The 21,327-nt window shown below is 37.1% G+C and overlaps 3 protein-coding genes and 1 long non-coding RNA gene across 5 annotated transcripts; 3 read left to right on the top strand and 1 right to left on the bottom strand.

The window, feature by feature from the left end:
* The first annotated feature begins 119 nt into the window (after nucleotides 1-119).
* On the top strand, nucleotides 120-1,945 carry LOC131521779 (uncharacterized). The gene is made up of 5 exons (XM_058746832.1): nucleotides 120-190; nucleotides 492-789; nucleotides 891-1,045; nucleotides 1,215-1,497; nucleotides 1,749-1,945. The coding sequence occupies exons 1-5, from the start codon at nucleotides 124-126 to the stop codon at nucleotides 1,897-1,899; spliced, it is 954 nt and encodes a 317-aa protein (XP_058602815.1). The 5' UTR covers nucleotides 120-123; the 3' UTR covers nucleotides 1,900-1,945.
* LOC131521780 (uncharacterized) lies at nucleotides 1,152-2,856 on the bottom strand. The gene is made up of 3 exons (XR_009266365.1): nucleotides 2,631-2,856; nucleotides 1,738-1,790; nucleotides 1,152-1,372 (listed from the first exon to the last, which is right to left on the bottom strand). It is a non-coding gene; the product is annotated as an uncharacterized LOC131521780 (long non-coding RNA).
* A 322-nt stretch (nucleotides 2,857-3,178) lies between these two features.
* Nucleotides 3,179-4,744, top strand: pkdc (protein kinase-like domain containing). The gene is made up of 2 exons (XM_058747129.1): nucleotides 3,179-3,281; nucleotides 3,597-4,744. The coding sequence occupies exon 2, from the start codon at nucleotides 3,605-3,607 to the stop codon at nucleotides 4,580-4,582; it is 978 nt and encodes a 325-aa protein (XP_058603112.1). The 5' UTR covers nucleotides 3,179-3,281; nucleotides 3,597-3,604; the 3' UTR covers nucleotides 4,583-4,744.
* A 739-nt stretch (nucleotides 4,745-5,483) lies between these two features.
* Nucleotides 5,484-17,016, top strand: herpud2 (HERPUD family member 2). Of its 2 annotated transcripts, none has more exons than XM_058748040.1 (9): nucleotides 5,484-5,625; nucleotides 6,393-6,749; nucleotides 9,913-9,990; nucleotides 10,684-10,785; nucleotides 11,994-12,133; nucleotides 12,237-12,362; nucleotides 13,256-13,579; nucleotides 13,682-13,784; nucleotides 16,405-17,016. In XM_058748040.1, the coding sequence occupies exons 2-9, from the start codon at nucleotides 6,603-6,605 to the stop codon at nucleotides 16,579-16,581; spliced, it is 1,197 nt and encodes a 398-aa protein (XP_058604023.1). In that variant the 5' UTR covers nucleotides 5,484-5,625; nucleotides 6,393-6,602; the 3' UTR covers nucleotides 16,582-17,016. The 2 variants fall into 2 exon arrangements, with proteins under 2 accessions (XP_058604023.1, XP_058604024.1); XM_058748041.1 differs by lacking the exon at nucleotides 5,484-5,625 and adding an exon at nucleotides 5,744-5,890.
* The last annotated feature ends 4,311 nt before the right edge of the window (nucleotides 17,017-21,327 follow it).

The following is a 21,327-nucleotide window of genomic DNA, read 5'->3' as shown; positions in this document are numbered from 1 at the left end:
TTTTATTATAAAATGGGAATTTCCTGACTTCATTTATGATGAAACTGCAACTAAAAGCTTAATTTGTTTAGAAACTTGGTATTTTTCTGATTTTGTTTACTTCTCACTTGCAGGATAATGGACATGCATGTGTTTTTCCTGCTTTGTACTTTTGTGGTGTCTTGTTTTGCAGACACAACTACAGCTAAAGGTGAAGTTTAATCAGGCAGTTGGTTTGTTTAGAAAATACAGACTTGCTTCGCAATACATGATAGACACTGGTTTCATATTTCAGTATTTCAATTTCAATAATTGCTTTGTCTTGCATAAATGTTTGTTTACATTTTTGTAGTTAAATTATAAATATATTAAAGTTTGCTGCATATTATCTTAAAAGGACTTGTCTTGAACTGTTTTGTCCTTGCCTGTTTTGTCCTCAGTAGTTATACACTTAATATGTGTCTATGTATTAAATAAACACATAAATAACTATAGCGCTTTGTCAATTTCAGCCAGAAATCTTGCTTTATATGGCAAGGCCACACAATCAGACTTGGTCGGGAATCCTTGGTCAGCAGATGGCCATGCCAGTAATGCTATTGATGGCAATCGTGACCCAACTTATGAACATGGATCTTGTACTGCTACTGATTGGCAAAATAACCCATGGTGGAGGTTAGATTTACTAGACAAGTACGTAGTGACCTCCATAACTATCACAAACCGAAGAGAATGCTGTCCTGAAAGACTTGATGGAGCTCAGATACACATTGGGGACTCTCTGCTGAACAACGGCAACAGCAATGCATTGTAAGAAAACTATATTAAAACTATTTAAAAAGGCTCTCTTTAAGTGATGAGGTTACATAAACACAATCACACACTGTTCATCTGCTGTTGTTTTTATACAGGGCTGGAAAGATTTCATCCATTCCAGGTGGGAGATCCCTCACTTTCAAATGGAAGAAAGGCATTCCAGGCCGTTACATCAATGTGGTCATACCTGGAACAAATCGCCTTCTTACCCTCTGCGAGGTCGAGGTTTACGGTTATCCAGCTCCTAATGGTGAGAATATGAACATGTATGATCTAGACTTAAACAGTGTGACTCTGATAAAAGTAATTCATCAAAAGAGAGACATGCTCATTTTTGATTTAACAATATTGTTGTGATGTATTCTAGACTGTAAGACAAGTTATTTGTTCATTCACTTGGAACTCATCTGTCGTTTTAGGTGAAAATGTGGCTTTAAAAGGGAGAGCTACACAGACTTCCCTCTATGGAAACGGCTTTGCATCCAATGCCGTTGATGGGAACAAAGATGGTGTTTTCATTCATGGATCCTGTACCCACACCGAAAAAACTCTCAATCCCTGGTGGAGACTGGACCTACTGAAAAGGCACAAAGTGTTTTCAGTGGTAATTACAAACACACTAGACAATATTCCTGAAAGATTGAATGGGGCAGAAATCAGAATTGGAAACAGTCTGGACAACAATGGCAATAATAATCCGAGGTAAGTGAATTCAGCTCTAAATCTCTTTATTTTTCTTTAAATACATTTAGAGTTTACTGCAGTATGCTTAAAAAAAGTAACATATAACTTGGTTACAAACAGGTGCAGTATTGTGTGTAATTTTTTTTTTTTTTTTATCTCATCACTTGTATTTAATTACATTGATTGCTACAGTGTAGCTGCTGGGTTTGCTTTGGATATGGATGGTAGTAGTATAGTTTCTCAAGATGCTTCATTCACCTTTTCTTCAGGTGTGCTGTGATCTCTTCCATTCCTCCTGGTTTTTCCTCCACCTTTGAATGTGATGGGATCGAAGGACGCTACATTAATGTTGTTATTCCAGAACGGCAAGAATATCTTACACTGTGTGAGGTTGAAGTGTACGGATCACCACTAGATTGAGAAGCACTTTAATAATTATTTTTTAAAATGTAAAAATTATTATTTAAAAGTATTAATTACCTGTAATCAAAGTTTCAATACAGAATAACAAACAGAACTCAGAATAATATCCTTTTTTTTTTTTTCTTGTTAGCTGTTATTGCAATATTTGCTCTTCCAATTGATATTCAACACTTGAGAAAAAAACAGATGTAGGTGATTTTTTTTCAAAGGAAACTTGACAATAGCCAATATGACAACTGTGGCAAATTTAGAGAAATTAATGATTTTTTTGTTGTAAATTTGGGGGTATCTCGCAAAATGTTCAAATGTAAAATAAGACGTGAACACTTCATTATAATAAAACTATTTTATGAATTAAAATGGCATCTCTCTCTCACTCTCTACAAATCTGTATCTATGTGTGTATGTGCGTGTGTGTTTTCTGTATAAAATAAAATAACTGCTTAATTATTATTAAAGTAGGTAACACAAAAATATAATACTAAGTCAAGATAAATATTTTGCAAAGTTCTCATAAAGTTTTAATGTATATTAAATTCTTTCCACAATACAAACATAAGGGTGTAAAGACAGAGAAGGCAACCCAGTTATCTCACTGCATAGAAATACCAAGGAAGCCCCAGACTGACCCCTAGTGGAGGGTGGGCCTGTAGAAAATGTACAACAAGACCAAGAGATGATTGATGGAGCTCAACAGCCCACTGGAATATGTTTTCTTTTGTGCTCACCTGATAAACTGTGATGCTCCACTGATGAACTGAAACTCATATAATGCTATGGATATAGTCTCTGTATTCATTTTAATCTGCTAATCTCATTCGAATTCACCAGACTCTCCATCTTCTGCTCTTTTTCTAAACAGAAAAAAAAAAATACAAAAAGTGTTTGTTTGTTAAGATATGACAAAGGGCAGCAGCCAGAATTCTGTTATACTAGCGCTAATCATATTGACTCTAAAAGCCATTATATTATTATGTTATTTAGCTTCATTAAAACTCTCAAATTTCTCAAAACGATTATGTTTTCTTATTCAACTTTTAAAGGATTCCCAGCATTCCAGGTCAGCGACGATCGTAAAACGCCGTGTGGAACACTTATCATTGCCACTCAAAAGGCTTAATAAAATTATAGTTAGACATATTTTGTTTCTCCCTTCAGTAGCTATCCACAACACACTATGAAAAAAGTCAATTTCCTCGTGGTATCTAATTATGTTTTCTGAGAAATAATAATGAGAATACAATTGGCAAAATAATAATGAAGTTCGGTTCATTCGTCCAAAGACTACATTTCCCAGAATGCATTGTTCCGTATACCGGAAGATGAACGCTTATTCTCGCCGTCCTTTGCCGAACACGTTTGGCTTCAAGATACGTAAGGTAAATGTAAACATAGGTGTACTGTAAAGCCAGCAGCAGCTAGTTTTACGATTCATCCTTTGCTCTTTTAGATACGACAAAATATTTAATGATTTGCATTCATTTTTGTCATGTTTATTTATTCAATGATAAAGCTGTGACCAAGATATCGTTTTATTGAGACTTTTCCTAATTGATCTCAGTTGTCAATTCCAGCCAAAAATTTAAAATGAATTTGTTTATATCTGACTTTTATTCCAGTACTAATAAGTACTTCTTACTTGGCGCTAGGTGATGTATTATTATGACACAAACCAACTGTTCTGCTAATTTCAGTCTCCAGAATGAAGCAGGAACACGAAGACCTCGTTTTGAAAGCATGTGGAGCAAAGTCTCTGCAGATTGGTGCAAAGATTCAGACTTTGTGGAGTGGTTATGGTGAAATACTACGAGTCCACTTGGAGGGATGTGACCGTCCCTCTGTGGTTGTCAAACATGTGATGTTTCCCCAAAACCAGAAACATCCAGGGGGCTGGAACACAGACATATCTCACCAGCGCAAGGTGCGATCCTATCAAGTAGAAAGTCACTGGTACCAAAACTACACTACCAATGAACGCTGCCGAGTTCCCACTTGTCTTGCTGCCCAGTCATTTGGTGATGATGAGCAGTTGATTGTTTTAGAGGACCTTGATGTTGCAGGATTCCCGGTGAGAAAAACCTATGTTAATGATGCTGAAATAAAGGCCTGCCTCAGCTGGATTGCCAACTTTCATGCGCTTTTCCTCAATGTCACCCCAGAAGGACTTTGGCCTATAGGCACGTATTGGCATTTAGAAACAAGGCCTGAAGAGCTAGAAGCCATGTCAGATCAAAAACTCAAAGCAGCCGCTGCAGAGATAGACAGCATCCTCAACAACTGCCGCTTTAAGACAATTGTGCATGGTGATGCAAAACTAGCTAATTTCTGCTTCTCCAAAGACGGTTTGCAGGTTGCAGCTGTTGATTTTCAGTATGTTGGTGGAGGGTGTGGAATGAAGGATGTTATTTATTTTTTGGGCAGCTGTATGGATGAGAAGGAGTGTGAAAAGAGAGTGCCTGGCCTTCTCGATCACTATTTTTCAGAGCTACGGAAATCCTTGGACGAGAAGGCCAGCTTTCCAGAGCTGGAGAAAGAATGGCGAAGCATGTTCGCTTTTGCTTGGACCGACTTTCATCGCTTTCTGCTTGGATGGATGCCAGGTCATCACAAGATTAATAAGTATAGCAAAAGACTTACTCAGGAGGTTTTAAACAAATTGAAGCAATCTCAATCGATCTGAAACAGAGGAAAAAATATATGGCTTGACTTTTATAATAACAAAATACACTGGACTGTAAACGATTCTTGGGGCTGTACCACAAAATGCTGATTATTTCAGAACTAGCTTTATTCTGTATGTAATGTGAGCACTTAATTGTGAGATTAAAACATATCTCTATTTTGTGTGTGTGTGTGTGTGTGTGTGTTCGTTCTGTATTAATTTTTAACGTTAAGCATACCCACACACTTCATAGTGACATTTTATAATTACATAAAATTATAAAGGCATCATTAACCTTCTTTAGGAATTTGGCTTTATGTATGTAATGTGAACACTTGTTTGGAAGATTTAAAAATACTTATTTCTATTAAATATTTCTATTTATTTAGATTGTTTCAGAATTTGTTGTATACATATTATTTTTAAAACAACATGTTTAATGTTAAAGCATACACCCTCATCTTTAACCTTTAGAATTAGGTTAAATTATAAAGATTTCATTAGAAACACTTTGTTTTTTTTAAACTTTTTTAAATAAAAAATGCTCTATATCAAAAATATATTTTTCATTTGAGGTTGTTTGAATTAAGTTACTCATTTTGACTGACTGAACTCTTTTGAACAAGGTGCATATAAAGTATTCTGTTTTTATCTACACAAATTTATATAGTTATCTACATATTTTATCTACAGTTTAACTGCATATTTAATGTAAAATAAAGTAAGTAAAACATTTTATTAGCCGTAAAGACCCTGTTTTCCCGCCGTTTACAGAGCTAGCCTTATCTTTTCACGAACCGGTGTTTGTCTTTTGAGAAGATACACACTCGCCTTATGCTGATCTAGGAACAGCCTTCAATACCCCATAGCTGTATTCGATGAGAGAAAAAATCGCAAAGCTGATTTCAGATCAGTGCATTCGTGCTCCTTTTATGTATGTGGAAACATCTCCAAATGTACGGAACTGTCTGCTCTGTTCTGCTGTGCTGACGACACTTCCGGAGTTACGCCCGACTCCATTTTACACGAAAACAATCTTTGGGGAAGATATTTTTACCCGGGTGCGTATTTTTTTTTGCTTTCCCTTCAAATACCTTCAAAATACTGTCTTTATTTCAATGTTAGCTCATATCGAGCGTTCTTGCTGTCTGTGGGAGTAACGTTGAGCCTGTAGCTCACTGGCTAGCTAGCTGGTCATTATCGTCTGATGTTTGTTTTCTGTGCATGTAACTTACTGTTAATTTATCGTTAAACACTCATTTTAAAGAGAAAACTTTAGCAATTCATATGCATTTTCTGATCAAGCAGGCCAACGGGTAATCTGAGGTCATTAAATGTGATGTAGTGTGCTAGTCTGTGTCTGTAACGTTAGGTGCTTGAACATGATGCATTTATTCTCGTATTAATTATTTTTATTGTATTGTTACATGTTATTTGATAATTTACTTTTGTTGAAAAGCTTCTGCCATCGTCATATATGTAAATGTCACATGTCAATTAGTAAATAGTTTGAGCTGTATATTATTATATGTAGATTTGGTCCAACTGCCAGAATCATTTCACCCAATTAATAATTTTATGTGATTTTTGAGCGCGTCTCACTCACAAATTGAATATTTGACCCATTACAAAGCTGCCATGCTTTGTGTACTAGGTGTTAAGAATGTAATGAGCTTATCGCCTCATTTTTAACTAGCAATGCTGTGTGATTTATCAGGCCTGTTTGCATGCAAAACTGGTATTTTACACAGAAGAAAGACTCACGTTTTCATTTACGTATTTCAACAAATGTCATAACATATTTCTTCTCCCTCTGTTTTCTTTAAAGGCTGGCTGAGTGCACCCACCTGCTGCTGCCATATTCCTCTCACTGATGTTGGGTGCTGAGACTGCCTGGAGAGCAACATGAAGGATACTTTCATAGTTTATCAACCATGAATCAAGTCTGAGGAAGAAAAATATCCCTGCCCTTGAACAGGACAACCGGTGCAGTGTGACTTCCCTGTTTCATAGTTCAAGAGCTGCTTTATTATGAACCATGGACCAGGGCACAGTTGACAGCCCCGTTACTCTTGTCATTAAGGCACCCAACCAGAAGTATGATGACCAGACCATCAATTGTTTTTTGAATTGGACAGTAGAAAAGTTGAAAAAACACATATCCAAAGTGTATCCTAGCAAGCCGGTGAGTTTATATTATTCTTTTATAAAGTAAGTCCGTCTGTTGCCAATTATCCAAGAGCTGTATTTATGTAAACAATCATATTAGGTGCATTATCTTTCTTTGTTTAGTAGTATGACCATGTTAGTGTCTCACTAATCATTAGTGCAGTATTTTAAAGGAATAGTTCACTCAGAAATGAGAATTGGTCAATTTTTACTCGCCATCAGGCCATCCAAGATGTAGATGAATTTGTTTCTTCATCAGAACAGATTTTGATAAATTTAGCATTACATCACCTGCTTACCAATGGATCCTCTGCAGTGAATGGGTGCCATCAGAATGAGTCCAAACAGCTAATAAAAACATCACAATAATCCAAAAGTAATTCACACAACTCCAGTGGTTTTCAAACTTTTTTCAGAGCGACCATTATTACATATCTCGGAAGGATGCTCTGTTCCAAAATCAAATCACTGTTGGTGCTTCTGAAATTAGTGAGGGTGCTTTGCCTTCATGTACATCTATTCTGACATTTCATATTTTGTCCAGTCAATAGTTATGATTATCACAATGTCATTGCGATTTTGAGAGAATATGCGGATGTCACTTCCGAAAGTTTGTTGCAACTTATTACGCTACATTGTTCCTCTTAGCAGCATGAAAAATTAAACTTTTATTAAAATTCTGAAAGGAGGCTATACACAGCAAAGAAAGTGCGCTTCCTTAAAAAGCTGTCACTCATTTCAGTTTATCGCAATCTCTAATTCCGCTATAATCAATGAATCTGTCAACACGGCACAATTAATCTCTTATTTACATCACCTACACTTTGTTCAATATAATCAGAGGATTCGCGTTGCGAGCTTCCAGAACTATGGGCTGAACAAGAACACTCGCGTTCTGAGCGTTGAGTGGATTCTGACTCACTAAAGCTCCTCTGATTGGCCATTGCGTTATAGAAATCAACAGATATGTCTCTGATTTGCTACAATGTACAACGCTGCAAAAACAGAGCGCAAACACAAATATAAATTTGATTCTGACCTGAGGCGGCTGCCAGTTACTTTCGTTTTGTTGTTTATGCTATTTAGTTGCTTCTTTCCTGAGTCTTGAACTTGGTTACATACGTTTTCCTTAAATTATCCTGGCGACCCATTTTTTAAGTCTCGCGACCCACTGCTCTAGTCCATGTCTTGTGAAAAGCTAAAAGCTGTGTGTTTGCAATAAGCAAATTCATCAAGATATTTTTGACTTCAAACCATTACTTCTGGCTGATATACAAATCCTCTATCAAAAAAAAAAAAAAAAAACTTGAGAGAAATGCACAGATTAATTATTGTTTACAAGCAAAAACTGTCCAAAACGGTTCTGAACACACATGTCACTGAAGGAGTGTTTTTTTGGCTTATGGACTGGTATTTTGTCCACAATTGACGGTTTAAACTTGAGCGCTTTAATTATAGATTTGTTTCTTACAAACATGCAGCTTTGACTTCACAAGATGTTAATTGATGGACTGGAGTCAGTGGTGTGGATTACTTGTGGATTATTATGTTTTTATCAGCTGTTTGGACTCTCATTCTGACGGCACCCATTCACTGCAGTGGATCCATTGGTGAGCAAGTGATGTAATGCTGCATTTCTCCAAATCTGTTCAGTTGAAGTAACACAATATATAACAAAACTATATCTTGGGTGGCCTGCTTATTTTCATACTTAAGGACCTGAAATAAGCAGTTAAAGGGGTCATATGACGTTGCTAAAAACACATTATTTTGTGTATTTGGTGTAATGCAATGTGTTTATGCGGTTTAAGGTTAAAAAAACACATTATTTTCCACATACTGTACATTATTGTTGCTCCTCTATGCCCTGCCTTTCTGAAACCGATTTTTACAAAGCATTGTTTGGAGAAGCGAGGCGTGCTCTGATTGGCCAGCTGTCCAGTGCTTTGTGATTGGCTGAATACCTGAAGCGTGAGACGGAAATGTTACACCCCTTACCGTATTGTGATGCAGTGTTCCGGCTCAACAAGACAAAAACAATAAAACCCATTACAAACGAGGCATTTGTTGCATCCAGTGAGGACATAATTACTGATTATAATGACTTATACTGTCTTTTTAAACATTACCACGTCTGCATTTGTGATCGCAGAAATGGCAAACAAGAAGCACTACTCTACACAGCTCAAAACTCACGTTTGAATAGTCGGTGGCAAATTCTTTAAATATGAAAACATACTTGCAGGCTGTGAGTCAGAAGTGCCAGACTGTCCTTGCAAAGTTGGAATTGCCCCACTTTATAGAAACAGTCTTTGAGCATAGCTGGCAGGCTACTCCCAGGTTTAGGAAATAGTCCTCGGTGTGCTGCACACACTCGAATATTTGGGTTGAACTGTTCTGGAACAGTGTTGTAAATACAACTTAACCACTGATTTCTAGTTGTGTCCTCTTTTGGAAGCCCAAACAAAGTAGTTTCACTTTCACAACGAAACACAGCATCTCCAGGACATGGCGGCGGCAACAAGAATACTACAGCGAGAATAAAAGTCCTGCCTTCTTTCATTGCGTATACATTTGGGCGGTGTTTTGCAAATCTCCCCACACCGTGACGTAGACATGTAGAGGCGTGTTTGAATGAGCCATTTTAGGGGGGCGTGGTCAAGTCTTAACTTTTATAAAGAATATCTCTTTGGTTTTGAGACTAAGTTGCAACGTCAGGGATCTCGTCTATGCACAAACAGCTTGTAACACTCCAAAGAGAAAGGAAAACTTGAAATTGCATCATATGATCCCTTTAAGTGTGTCATAATTCTGTGCTGTTGGGTTCAAGAAAGTTTTATTTATGGCTGTTTAAAGAGCTTTCTATTCATAAATCACAGAATTAACATTTTAGCCAAGGTTATTCCTACATGATTTGAAACATGTTTTTATGATGATTTAAAAGTGTTTTTAGTAGAAGCATATGAAATTCCTTGTTGACTTCAGGAAATGGCAGCTAGATGCCACCTGCTCTACAGGAATGTTTGGCATTGCTGCTATTTTGCCCGAGAGCCCCATGCAGAGCTGTGCAGTTCAGAATCTAGTTCCATATACTTTGCTGCCACTTAGTGATGATTGACATTTTTGTCTGAGATTTTACTGAACATCTCTCTAATCAAACCCTTCTTGCATTCTTTCAGTTATCCAAGGATCAGAGACTTGTCTATTCTGGACGGCTTCTTCAGGATCACTTGCAATTGAGGGATGTGCTAAGAAAGGTACAGTCCTGTTCTCTGATTTGTTTAAACATCAAATCAGATACAACGTACAAAACAAGTCAAGTGATTTGAAGAGAAGTTTGATGTTGCGTCAAACAGTTTGAGTATTTCTGATTGTTGAAACTGCCGCTTAACTTTATAGATCCTAAAACTTTTGTAACCCACCATCATAATCTTTTTTTATTTTTTTTGATATTTATGGCACATTTATTAGGCCATCCAACCACAAATGATCTTGGGGTGATTTTTATTCTTTTCTTTTCTTTTTATTCTTTTTATTTATGTTTTAAAGTCAGCATGAAATTTAATTTCACCCTATGTATTTTCTAAATGTGGCTTATTGATATTATTGTGTACGGTTCATCCATGCAGATGTTTCATTATTTAAAATGTAATTGAACAATTCCAAGCTCATTGTTGTAACTTGCTTCACTCGAATTTGTCACAATGCAGAAGAAAAGATCTGTTCCTACTTCCACTTCCTTTAAAACTAACCTGACATGGCATTTTAAAAACACTGAGAGATGACACATTTGTTAAATGCATTTGTACATTGATCAACAATAACAAATGACAATAACCACTTTTTTTAATAACTCACAAAGTGTGTATATTGTATTCTTTTAAAGTATTTGACCAGAGCTGAGGTTTTTAGTACTGATTCTAATCACTGGATTTCTTCAACCCCAACAGCAAGATGAATACCACATGGTCCACCTGGTGTGTGCGTCACAAAGCCCCCCGTCATCCCCCACTTCCAGTAGCCCTGTTAGCACCAACGATTCCAGCTCTTCAGTGAGTGCATAGATTAAAAAAAGAAAAATATCATTCCATGAAGAAAAGTTCCTTTTCCCGTTAATCATGTTGGTAACACTTTACAATAAGGTTTCATTTGTTAATATAGTTAACTACACTAGTTAACATAAACACTGAACAATAATTCTACAGCGTTTATAAATCTTAGTTTATGTCAAAGGAATAGTTCCTCCAAAAATGAAGATTGTGGGCCCTATCATACACTGGCGCAAGGCGTGGCGCAGGTGTTTTTGCTAGTTTCAGCCCGACATAGTTCTCATTTTCCCGTCCTGCACCGCGTTGTTTAAATAGCAAATTCATTTGTGCCCATAGTCTAAAAAAGAGGTGTGTTCAGGCACATTGTTGGCGCGTTGCTATTTTGAGGAACTGAAAATAGACTGCGCCATAGACCAACTAGGTGCAATATTTGTTTTGCTATTTAAAGAGCGCGTTAGTAGAAAATGCACCTCTCGGCGGGTCCACAATGCGCGTTCAGTTTGCTTATTACACACAGGGACGCGCAGCAGCACACAAACATGCCAAATATTAAAAATTAAAGGATTACTGTGTAAAAGAATATAATTGTGTAGGCTACATAAATACAAAAATGTCATACATGTCATAATGGATAGTGTATCAGAATTAGCCTACCAATTAGCCTCCGTTTGCTCTCTGGAGCAGTCTGTGCGCCTTGAAATTCTGTTGTTTAAATAGCGAATCTGCCATGGCGCTAGCGCAACTCGCTCTTAAAGGGAATGGGAGATGAGACTCTGATTTATAGCACGTTTATAGCACGTTATGTCCAAAAACACACTCATTAAGAGAATAGGGACAACCCTTTTAGACCACGCGCCGGGAGCGCTGACCGTTTTTCCCATCGTTATACTAGCAAAAGTGGATTCGGAAATGCCCTAAGTGCACCTGCGCCGTGCGCTTTAGACCATGTGCTTAGATCGTTAAAATAGGGCCCTGTGTCAAGTTGCTCAAAACCTATATGGGTTTCTTTCTTCTGTTAAACACAAAAGAAGATATTCTGAAGAATGCTGGTAATCAAACAGTTGCTAGTAGCAACTTGACAACTTAACAAAGGTTAATAAATGAAAAAAATATATTGCTCATTGGTAGGTCGTTAGTTAATGCTTTAACTAATGTTAACAAATAAAACCTTATTGTAAATTCTTAACCTCATTACACTTTTTTCTTCCTAGATGTCAGACAGTACAGGTCCATCCTCCTCATCTTCTACCCCAAGTCAAGAAACTCCAGCCAACTCTGATGGTCTGCGGCACCGGGGGAACCCAACACAAACACATGGCCTCAATCCTGCCCCTACTGGTGTGATGCAGAGGTAAACACACATCACACTCTCAAATGACCCACTCAAGGCAAAATATGTGTAGTTGAGTTTTGAGGCCTTTGAGTTTCATTTTGGATATTTCATTCCCACTTAGGCCTGAAGGAATGCCTCTTCCCATGCAAGGTGGTCCCGCTGCTGGCTTCCCCGCCCACCCTATGTACATGCCGATGCAAATGTTTTGGTGGCAGCAGATGTATGCCCGCCATTATTACATGCAGTAGTAAGTTACTACGATCCAGTTGTTATTAAATGAGTCTAGGACTCTGAATAATGTATTTGAGCCATTTCAGACTGAGATTTCAGAAAATAGTTGTGTAAATCTGTATAAATATATACTACAGGTCAAACTTTTTGAATAAAGAAGTAATTGATGTTTATAATATTATAAAGTCATCATAGAATTTACCACTGTTTGCACACAAATATTAAGCAGCAAGAACTGTTTTCCACATTAAAAATAATGACACCATTATTATTTCAGCACAAATAATAATTAATAACCAAATCAGCATATCAGAATCATTTCTATAGGATCATGTGACACTGAAGACTGGAGTAATGGCTGCTGAAAATTCAGCTTTGCATCACATTAATAAATTATTAAAATACAGTTCTTTTCAATTGTAAAAGTATTTCACTATTTTTACTGTATTTTTGATCAAATACATGCAGCCTTTGTGAGAATAAGAGACTTATTTCAAAAACATTTAAAAAAAATTAATTATTAAACATTTTTCACCAGTAGTATATGGATATAAGACAATTTTTTTTTTTTTTTTTACACTTTATTTTAAGGTGTTCTTGTTACAGTGAAATTATACATTTAAGTACCGAGTAATATTAATTAACTACATGTACTTGCTGTATGGTTAGGATTAGGGTTTGGCTTAGTGTTACTTGCATGTAATTATGCATAATTGATTGTTATTATAATAGTAATGTGTACATGTACATGTAATGTGTAAGAAGGACACCTTAAAATAAAGTGTTACCCCTAAAGACAACATGAAATCAAAACAGACCCTTTTTACTTCCTTCACTCGCTTATTTTAATGTGCACAATTCACCCATGTGCCGTATTTTGTTCATAATTTTTCATTCACAATCTTTCAGTCATGCAGCTATGGCAGCCTCCCGGGCGTCCAACGTGGCCCCGTTTCCCGCTCCCAGTGCTGGCCCCACCACTCAGCCAGCTCGACCTAACGAACCTGCAGCCCCTATGGGGCCCAACCCCGCCCCCGAGGACCGTCCTGCCAACCCCAACATCCAGATGAATGCTCAGGGAGGAGCCATGTTGAACGACGATGAGCTCAACCGAGACTGGCTGGACTGGATGTACACCGTGTCACGTGCTGCCATTCTGCTCAGCATCGTCTATTTCTATTCCTCTTTTGGCCGCTTTGTCGTGGTGATCGGTGCCATGCTGCTGGTTTATCTGTAGGTTGTGTACTAAATTGAAGCTTCCTGATAAGCAGAAGTTGACTTGTAGGAAGTTGAACATTGTATTTGCGCTTCATTGTCTCTGTTTGTGTACTCCAGGCACCAGGCTGGCTGGTTTCCCTTTAGAGCAGAACTACAGAATCCAAGAGCTGGAGAAGACCCGCAAGACGAGGCTGAGCAAAATCAGGATATGCAAGAGATGGTTAGTTACACAGGTCAACTTTTGCCGATATTCTTGCGGATATCTAGAAAGCAAGATATACTGACTGAACAGAAAAGTTTGGACACACTTGACTGAATTTGTTTTCCATGGTCTTAAAAATATGTTGCCCTAGAAGATTTGTGCCCATGTATGAATTCCCTTTTGAAACTAAAGGTATTTTTTATGTATTAATTTAGGTCTCACAATTTATCATTTTTAGTTTTTTCTATAATTTTATAATTTCCTGTTATTTTAAAATGTGGGAAATAGAGATGATAATGTGTTCGGTCTGTTTAAACGTTTTAAAGATGCATATGTACATATAATGCACTAATGACAAATGAGCATTTATTTTACATCATTTATGTTTTAATGTTTCTGAAAGAAGTCTTATGCATTTATTTGTGCAAAAACACAGTAAAAACAGTAAATATTGCAATTTTATATATAACTTTTTTCAATTTTAATACTTAATTTATTCCTTTGATGCAAAGCTGAAATTTCAGCGGCAGCAATGTTTTTTTTTTTTTTCTTTGGAAAATTAATACCATTGTAACCATTTATTTGAAATAGAAATCTATTTATTTGAACTTTGAAATTAGAAACATTCTAAAAATGTCTTTATCACTTTTGATCAATTTGATCCATCCTTGCTCAAATCAAGTATTCAGTTCTTTCAGATAAATCTTACTGACCCCAAACTTTGGAACGGTAGTGTACAGGTGCTGGTCATATAATTAGAATATCATCAAAAAGTTGATTTATTTCACTAATTCCATTCAAAAAGTGAAACTTGTATATTCATTCATTACACACAGACTGATATATTTCAAATGTTTATTTCTTTTCATTTTGATGATTATAACTGACAACTAAGAAAAATCCCAAATTCAGTATCTCAGAAAATTAGAATATTACTTAAGACCAATACAAAGAAAGGATTTTTAGAAATCTTGGCCAACTGAAAAGTATGAACATGTACAGCACTCAATACTTAGTTGGGGCTCCTTTTGCCTGAATTACTGCAGCAATGCGGCGTGGCATGGAGTCGATCAGTCTGTGGCACTGCTCAGGAGTTATGAGAGCCCAGGTTGCTCTGATAGTGGCCTTCAGCTCATCTGCATTGTTGGGTCTGGTATATCGCATCTTCCTCTTCACAATACCCCATAGATTTTCTATGGGGTTAAGGTCAGGCGAGTTTGCTGGCCAATTAAGAACAGGGATACCATGGTCCTTAAACCAGATACTGGTTGCTTTGGCACGGTGTGCAGGTGCCAAGTCCTGTTGGAAAATGAAATCTGCATCTCCATAAAGTTGGTCAGCAGCAGGAAGCATGAAGTGCTCTAAAACTTCCTGGTATACGGCTGCGTTGATCTTGGACCTCAGAAAACACAGTGGACCAACACCAGCAGATGACATGGCACCCCAAACCATCACTGACTGTGGAAACTTTACACTGGACCTCAAGCAACGTGGATTGTGTGCCTCTCCACTCTTCCTTCAGACTCTGGGACCCTGATTTCCAAAGGAAATGCAAAATTTACTTTCATCAGAGAACATAACTTTGGACCACTCAGCAGCAGTCCAGTCCTTTTTGTCTTTAGCCCAGGCGAGACGCTTCTGACGCTGTCTGTTGTTCAAGAGTGGCTTGACACAAGGAATGCGACAGCTGAAACCCATGTCTTGCATACGTCTGTGCGTAGTGGTTCTTGAAGCACTGACTCCAACTGCAGTCCACTCTTTGTGAATCTCCCCCACATTTTTGAATGGGTTTTGTTTCACAATCCTCTCCAGGGTGCGCTTATCCCTATTGCTTGTACTTTTTTCTACCACATCTTTTCCTTCCCTTCGCCTCTCTATTAATGTGCTTGGACACAGAGCTCTGTGAACAGCCAGCCTCTTTTGCAATGACCTTTTGTGTCTTGCCCTCCTTGTGCAACGTGTCAATGGTCGTCTTTTGGACAACTGTCAAGTCAGCAGTCTTCCCCATGATTGTGTAGCCTACAGAACTAGACTGAGAGACCATTTAAAGGCCTTTGCAGGTGTTTTGAGTTAATTAGCTGATTAGAGTGTGGCACCAGGTGTCTTCAATATTGAACCTTTTCACAATATTCTAATTTTCTGAGATACTGAATTTGGGATTTTCCTTAGTTGTCAGTTATAATCATCAAAATTAAAAGAAATAAACATTTGAAATATATCAGTCTGTGTGTAATGAATGAATATAATATACAAGTTTCACTTTTTGAATGGAATTAGTGAAATAAATCAACTTTTTGATGATATTCTAATTATATGACCAGCACCTGTATATTGTTGAATATAATGTCTAAAAACATTATAAAAAATAGAAAATGCTCATTATATATTGTTAAGACTGTCAGGGGAGTTTAAAACTTACATATTTCACAATTATTGGCTGATACCAATAATCTTAAAATGGTCACACATCATCCTAAAACTACTTGATTGAAACTAATCATCATCTAAACTCTAAAAATCTAAAAATCATCAACTAAACACATCTTTCTCATGAACCAAATCAGTGGATTTATTGGTGTTTATAATAGACTAACTTACCAATCTCTTTTTCCCCCTCCCTCTCTCTCTCTCTCTTTAGGAGCGTATGATGGATGAGGGAATGGAGGATGACGAGGGGGACAGCGGGGAGGAAGGTCCTGAAGATCCCCTGAACGCAGACCCGCATCAGCCGGGCTTCCTGTCGGCCGCTTGGTCGTTCATCAGCACTTTCTTCACCTCCCTCATCCCTGAGGGACCTCAACAAGCTGCCAACTGAACTCGGATGTCTCCGCATTGTTTGTGGACTGTGGAGAGAAGAAATCGACGATAGACATAAAAAAATAGTAATAAAACACAAAAACAAGTACAACATGGTCTGCCAAGTCCTGGCAAGTCTGTAATGCTGCTTCAATGGTGTTCAATTTTACCCCATGCCATTGCCTAACGCTTTTCTTCCCGCCTTTGTCAACAAGTCGGGATGAGGTTTCATGGATGTGCTGTCCATGTCGTTATGAAAGACTTTTTTCTCAAGACTGGTTGATAAACACATAAGACCATAAGACTTAGTGAATCATGCAGTTACTTTAGTGCATAACTATTTTTCTCCTCCTTGTGTGTAAATAAATAGTAAATATTTACAGATATGAATATATGCATCTCATTGAAATAAGGTGTGTTTTTGAATAAAATCAGGTTTTGGTTTCTTATCCTAATAAGTGGTTATGATTTCAGCTGCTCAACTGATACACCACTAGTGGGCGCCACGATTTAAAAAAATACATTTACATTGCAATTTCGAAGATGCTTCTTTCCTGTGATTAATACCTGTTCTAACTCTATTAAATGTAACTTTATATATATATATATATATATATATATATATATATATATATATATATATATACATACATACATACACACATATACACACATATATACATATATAAGAGTACGAATTCAAGGGGGGAGTGTATATATATACATTGTTCAAAAATGATTGAAAAAAAGATTGAAAATGAAAGTATGAAAGATTCAAAAAATATTGTAATCTTTTAAAATGTGATGTATTCTAAATGTTTTTATGTTATAATGTTTTTATATATAACATTTAAAATAGATGAAAGTAGTGATGCAGCATGTACTGTACTTCATTTATATATAGAGAGAGATTATATATAGATTATATTTTTAAACATTTATTCAAGAAATAAAAGCAACCTATTATAGTTACACGTATTGCACAAACTATTTTGTACAATTATGGTTCCTTGGGGAAGAATTTCTTAATGATTCATGTTCATACCCATACTTGCGTGACATTGGTAAGAGTTGGCACGCGTCTATGTATATGCCACCTGAATGCCACAAAATCCCTTTTTTCCATTCTGAAATAAAAGCTCATCTGTCATCTGCATTCCAGAGCTACAGCCCTCCGTCCACTCATATACAGACACTGAGGTGAGATGGAGACAAAGTAGACCATCATGCACTTCAGTGCCTTCAGAAAACCTCTAATCAAATGAAGATGGATTTTGTACGGTTCATTGTAACAACACAATTAATTATGCATGACAGAGACATTTATTGGGCTCATTTCACCCGGACTCCACTAAGTAACTGGACAAATCGGGTTATAGTCCTTCTTCCCAAGGTAGGACAACTCTTATCAAGAGAACAGATCTCTGTCTGACAGACCATGATTTCATCATGACTCCATCCTTTGTTGGATAGACCTAGACAAATGTAGTTGTTGAAATTATTTCGCTTGAATTAAGTGGATTTCTGCAGGAATACAAGAAAGGGATAAAAACAATGTGATCGATAACTGTAGAAATTAGAGGAGACTGGAGCTAGTTGTCACAAAGGCCGTTTCTGAGTAAGAAGGTTTAGTTCAGCTGTGGTTTTTGTATGTGGTTTTCAAACAACAAAACCAACTGATTAACAAATATTACAAAAATCTAAAAATAAAATCACTTTCAATCTTTCAGTCAATCTAGGAAAGTTTTTCTTTTTATATTTTTCAATGTCAGATGGAAAATGAAATTAAATGAATTTTTTTATTTACTTTGTATTGTATACATACAGTGGGGCAAAAAAGTATTTAGTCAGCCACCAATTGTGCAAGTTCTCCCACTTAAAAAGATGAGAGAGGCCTGTAATTTTCATCATAGGTATACCTCAACTATGAGAGACAAAATGAGAAAAAATCCAGAAAATCACATTGTAGGATTTTTAAAGAATTAATTGGTAAATTCCTCGGTAAAATAAGTATTTGGTCACCTACAAACAAGCAAGATTTCTGGCTCTCACAGACCTGTAACTTCTTCTTTAAGAGGCTCCTCTTTCCTCCACTCGTTACCTGTATTAATGGCATCTGTTTGAACTCGTTATCAGTATAAAAGACACCTGTCCACAACCTCAAACAGTCCAACTCCAAACTCCACAATGGCCAAGACCAAAGAGCTGTCAAAGGACACCAGAAACAAAATTGTAGACCTGCACCAGGCTGGGAAGACTGAATCTGCAATAGGTAAGCAGCTTGGTGTGAAGAAATCAACTGTGGGAGCAATTATTAGAAAATGGAAGACATACAAGACCACTGATAATCTCCCTCGATCTGGGGCTCCATGCAAGATCTCACCCGTGGGGTCAAAATGATCACAAGAACTGTGAGCAAAATCCCAGAACCACAGGGGACCTAGTGAATGACCTGCAGAGAGCTGGGACCCCAAAGTAACAAAGGCTACCATCAGTAACACACTGCGCCGCCAGGGACTCAAATCCTGCAGTGCCAGACGTGTCCCCCTGCTTAAGCCAGTACATGTCCGGCCCGTCTGAAGTTTGCTAGAGAGCATTTGGATGATCCAGAAGAGGATTGGGAGAATGTCATATGGTCAGATGAAACCAAAATAGAACTTTTGGTAAAAACTCAACTTGTCGTGTTTGGAGGAGAAAGAATGCTGAGTTGCATCCAAAGAACACCATACCTACTGTGAAGCATGGGGGTGGAAACATCATGCTTTGGGGCTGTTTTTCTGCAAAGGGACCAGGACGACTGATCCGTGTAAACGAAAGAATGAATGGGGCCATGTATCGTGAGATTTTGAGTGAAAACCTCCTTCCATCAGCAAGGGCATTGAAGATGAAACGTGGCTGGGTCTTTCAGCATGACAATGATCCCAAACACACCGCCTGGCAACGAAGGAGTGGCTTCGTGAAGCATTTCAAGGTCCTGGAGTGGCCCAGCCAGTCTCCAGATCTCAACCCCATCGAAAATCTTTGGAGGAGTTGAAAGTCCGTGTTGCCCAGCGACAGCCCCAAAACATTACTGCTCTAGAGGAGATCTGCATGGAGGAATGGGCCAAAATACCAGCAACAGTGTGTGAAGACTTACAGAAAACGTTTGACCTCTGTCATTGCCAACAAAGGGTATATAACAAAGTATTGAGATGAAATTTTGTTATTGACCAAATACTTATTTTCCACCATAATTTGCAAATAAATTCTTTAAAAATCCTACAATGTGATTTTCTGGATTTTTTTTCTCATTTTGTCTCTCATAGTTGAGGTATACCTATGATGAAAATTACAGGCCTCTCTCATCTTTTTAAGTGGGAGAACTTGCACAATTGGTGGCTGACTAAATACTTTTTTGCCCCACTGTACACACATAATGAAGATATTTTAATGCTTTTGAAAGACGTCTCTTATGCTCACCAGAGCTTAATTTACTTATATAAATTTATATATATATATATATGGTGGAAATATTAGACCTAATGTAAATGTAAAATTTAGTTAGTTATAAAATAAACCCAGAATGAAAACTATTCTCATTAAAGTAAAAAAAAAAAGTGACAAAATAGCTCAAGTCTCCCCAGTTTTAGTAATTTACATTTGATCCTTCCATTCAATGTAAGCCTATACAAATTCTATCCTCTATTAAATGAGAAATGGGACAGTGTAAGAATGCGTTCAAGTATTCAAGAAAAAAGAGTTTTGTTTGACTCTGAAATTGAATCTACCATCTAATTATGCTTGCATTTTTCAAATAAAAGTAAGTGAGGCATCTATAAAACTATGGTTGACCAGTGTTTAATAGAGGCAATAAAGAACATGGACTCTATTGACAGGGATGTGGGTTAACCTTAATTCACTGGCAAAGACAGCAGACAGTTTTTTTCCATTCCTGCCCATATCATTGAAATGTGCTCCTTTTGTCTTAGGGACAAATTAAAGAATCATGGCGGGAAGAAAAAAAAAAAAACATGCAAAACTGAATGAAATTACATTAGATTTAGCTGGCAGTCCTTGTTGTGTAAATGACACTCTTATTTCTTAAAATGGACTCCCTGGTGAACTGTTCCTTTCAATTTATTTCTCCATAGCTCACGGCCTCAGACCGCCCTTCTGCTATCTCTTTAATCCAATCACCCTCTCACTGGATGTTATTTATTTGCTTATTTATTTATTTTCAAAGGATGTAACTGATTTTTATCAGATGGTAGAAGTGCCTTTTCTTCCTGGTGAAACGGTGACTAACGACCTGCTATCGATTTGTTGGTTTGTCCATGATAGTGATGGCTGTGTGATAGAGAGGCCATCTTTATATTTAGAATTATGCTACAGATACCTCAGACATTTCCTGCCCTGCAGCGTCCTGCCAAACAAATAACGCATGCGGAATAATAAATGATAATTGCTGTCACCTCTGTGTATGATTAGTCAGAAACAGGCAGATAATTGCTGGGGATTTAGCTCGCAAATCCATTTATCTGAACTAATCAATAAATGCACTGTTAAAAAACATGGACCGGAGAAAGATTCGGAAGTGATAGAAAATTGGGTTTTTGGTCGGTACAAATTGTGTTCTTTTTAAAATAAATAAATAAATTTCAGTGTGAACTGCAGTATAGTTCTCTGTATAAAAAACATGTTTGTTTTTTTTATTGTTTTTTTTAAAGTTGTAAATATAAAATAAAGTTTATTGGAATATATTTTACAAGAAAATACTATGTCAGTC

This window comes from Onychostoma macrolepis, chromosome 16, assembly GCF_012432095.1.
Source record: "Onychostoma macrolepis isolate SWU-2019 chromosome 16, ASM1243209v1, whole genome shotgun sequence".
Taxonomy (NCBI): domain Eukaryota; kingdom Metazoa; phylum Chordata; class Actinopteri; order Cypriniformes; family Cyprinidae; genus Onychostoma; species Onychostoma macrolepis.
The sequence above is the reverse complement of the archived record's forward strand: the minus strand, read 5'-3'. Positions and strand labels throughout refer to the sequence as shown.